At 39.2% G+C, this 3,409-nt stretch overlaps 1 protein-coding gene across 2 annotated transcripts in view; it reads right to left on the bottom strand.

The window, feature by feature from the left end:
* Window positions 1-114: 114 nt before the first annotated feature.
* LOC122629657 (RNA/RNP complex-1-interacting phosphatase-like) overlaps window positions 115-3,409 on the bottom strand; it is a 39,320-nt gene continuing 36,025 nt past the window's right edge. For both annotated transcript variants that reach the window (XM_043813343.1, XM_043813342.1), the window contains exons 7-9: window positions 2,130-2,190; window positions 1,970-2,016; window positions 115-1,376 (exon numbers count right to left, since the gene is read on the bottom strand). In XM_043813343.1, coding sequence (XP_043669278.1) covers window positions 481-1,376; window positions 1,970-2,016; window positions 2,130-2,190 — 1,004 coding nt within the window. In that variant the 3' untranslated portion in view covers window positions 115-480. The remainder of the gene's footprint in view (window positions 1,377-1,969; window positions 2,017-2,129; window positions 2,191-3,409) is intronic.

Below are 3,409 nucleotides of genomic sequence, written 5' to 3'. Positions count from 1 at the left end.
AGTAGTAGTAGTAGTAGTAGTAGTAATAGTAGTAGGTAGTAGTAGTAGTAGTAGCATCCAGTAAAGATTTTTCCCGACAATGAGAGCCATGTTGTTCGAATGGAAAGACGACGATAACATATTTCAACAGATTATAGATTTTTAGTCGAAATACATAAACGTCTAAAGAATCGACAAGGCGAACAAAGAATCAACAAAGATCCTTCGTTTGATTTTTATGCGTATTAGGAATTAAGACCGAGAGAAATAGAAGTTTATCCGTTTTAAACTCTTCACATTCTCTCGCATCTACTTGTAACCGTTCGTAAAGAAAGGAACGGTGAGATCGCAAAAATCACATTTTCTTTTTTCTTCTATCTGAAAAATGTCGCCATACGGGGTTTTAGAGCAACACCTTGGGCGTGTGGTGTGAATTACATTATTACACAACATATTGTAAGTTTTTTAAATGATAAATCGCCCCTCCTAGATAACACATCATCACTTAGTCTGATGGTATCGTCCTTTTAGTGGCCGTCGCAAATGTGCGTTCGTCGATGAAACAGCCAAAAGATTTTCCTCAAAGGTATCTACAGTGAAGTCCTGTTCCTTGGTAATTTTTGAATCGACATTTCTAATTCTTCTGGCCGTACTAACTTCGCGCCTTGTCAGTCTCATCGAACTCCTAAGAGGTACCACCCTGCCGTTTCTGATCTGTTGCTGTTGATGCTGATTATGATGTTTCTTTTTGTGAGCTTGTAATCGTTTAACGACAACCGCCTGCCTACTTTGTGGCGGAGGTGGTGGAGGAGGCGGAGGCATTTTTGGAGGTGGTAATCGAGATGGCGGACCCGGTGGTAATCTAGGTGGGCCGGCCATTCTTGGTGGACCTGGTAAACGTGGTGGAAAGCCTGGTGGATGAAAGCCTGGACCTGGCGGTGGTGGCATAGGTGCTCTCATGGCGGATGGTGGTGGTGGAGGAGGCGGTGGTCCATATCTCAAAGGTCTCGGACCGTACATCGGTGGACCTGGTGGAGGTGGAAGTGGCATACCAGGCGGATGTGGAGGCATCGAACCAAATCCAGGTGGTGGAGCACCGAAACCGAAAGGTTGAGGTGGATGATAGGGCGCACCATTCGTAAATCCACGACGGTGTGGTTTGAATCCTGGCGGCGGACCCATCGGATATGGCACTGGTCTCCCTTTTGGATGTTTCAGTCTTAATCGATACTGATCGAGCACTCTTCTTACAGGTATCGAATAATTCTCTTTACGATTATTCGATGGATTGGATAGGTTGATTTTATTTGTGTCGACCTTTTCACCACGTGGTATCTCCTTCAGGGCAGCAACGTATGCGTCACGATAGATCGGATACCCACGTGCCTCCTCGAAAGCTGTAACGTTACGTTTTCGTTGTTTCGCAATTTAAAAACGATTAATTTTTATACATTTATGCGATAGAACAAAAAGATAAATGTATTTTCGAGGTGAACGAAATTAAAATCACATCGACCCAAACTATAAACAAATGTTAATGCGATTTTTATCTAATTTTCTTTCACAAAATCGACACCCGATGGTGGATATTCGAGGAGTTCACGGTCGAAAGGTTTCTTTCAAACGACGTATCGCCAACAAACTAAGGTTATCTTCCGCGAAACGTGAAAAGTGACTCGAGATCCACGTGACTAAGGCCTCCCCGATTTCCGCGTGGTGTCGTGCAAATGACGTGAGCTGGGAGCTACGTGACATTGTTTTCGTTTGTTCGTTCGTAAACATGAATAGGGGTCAACGATTCGTCCGTATTTTTAAAACTTTAATTTATTTTCCAGCGTGTATACCAGTCGGTTAAATTGAGGTCGCGATCTAAATGCTTTCGACAAGTACGAATGGCGTTCTCTTATTACTATTTCACGCTTTTTAAAATGAAACGTTGAAAGCTTCGGTTATTAAAATGTCAAGTGGAAATGGTCTACTATTAATATACCTTTTAAAGAATCTTGAAGTTCCCAGCCTAGTTGTTGAATGAGATACCTGTAACCGAATGTCAAAATGAACAATTTTATCTAAAGATAAAATGTAAATGATATATTTTATAAAATTATTTCCAGGCAATAACGTTAAGGCCCTTACGATAATTTCCTTACCTACAAATAAGATACCCACTGCGGTTTATACCGTGCGTACAGTGTACTCCTATGACATCGTCTGAAACAAAAAATAAAAGAAAAAAAAGAAGAAGAAGAAGAAGAAAAAGGAGAAGAAGAAGAAGAAGAAGAAGAAAAAGAAGAAGAAGAAGAAAGTTTTATGCATCGTTGAGCAGCTTCGATTCTTATGTAAATGAAAAATGTAACGAAACGTCGAACGTCATTCCACGAATATAACTAACGTCTGACGCACAACTTCGATAACGTACTACTCCAAAACGTTTCGAGAAGTTTAAAGAACTAGGTCACACGAATTCGAAACTCCCGAGTACGTTCAATTTTTAAAGTCCATAAATTTATCCGAATGTGTCATTACCCCGAACAATGGCTATGCCATCGGGCAGTGAAGCGGGCAAAAACATGCGATCTGTTACCTAGATTTGATTTACTGCGAATAAATATCTAAAACGAACTATCATGCTGTAACTGTAATAAAAATAAATAAAGAAATAAATAAATAAATAAAAAAAAGGAAAAAAAAAATTAAAAACGAAACGTTGTCTTCATTATACCCCAAAAAATAATCCGAGCAGTCTCCAACGATATAAGTTGTAAATGATTGGTGTAAGACAAATATAATTGCTTCGAAGGAGAAGTAGGTTCAATAAAAAAAAGTAAATAAATAAAAAAACGTCCATGGCGAAGGTGTACCATTCCATGGGTCATTAATTTATTTCGTCCGAAGAAAGCTTGTATTTTCTCTCTCTCTTTCTCTCTCACTTATATACTCTATATATATGTGTATATATATATATATATATATATATATATATATATATATCTTTTTTTTCGACTCTTTGCCTCTCAGCAAGGGGCTGATTATAATATTATCGCAAATTACCGTCAAAAACTGCGACGAATTCGGACGATCGTGACTCGGCTGGTAAAGTCAGGTCACGGCGGCACCTTCGCAAGGTACGACCTTAACGAGAGTAGTTTCGTCTTTCTCTCCCTTCTATATATTTTATTTTCCTTTAACCTTTATATCCCGAAAAAAGAAAAAGTGGTAAGTACTGAGTACTTTCGAGGCAGTTTGTACCTCTTTATCTCACGCTTCGGTGCAAATTAAATGGATGTCGGAGTACGCGTGATACGTCAAAGCCTGCTCGACCTCAGCCTCACGAACACTTCAAACAAAAAAAAAAAAACCTTCGCGAGAAGGTTTTTAGAGAGAACGTATTTTTTTTCTTTTTCCTGTTTTTCTTCATTTTTTTTTTCTT

Source organism: Vespula pensylvanica, chromosome 5 (assembly GCF_014466175.1).
Source record: "Vespula pensylvanica isolate Volc-1 chromosome 5, ASM1446617v1, whole genome shotgun sequence".
Taxonomy (NCBI): Eukaryota; Metazoa; Arthropoda; class Insecta; order Hymenoptera; family Vespidae; genus Vespula; species Vespula pensylvanica.
Note: the sequence above shows the minus strand (reverse complement) of the source record. Positions and strands in the feature narration are given on the sequence as shown.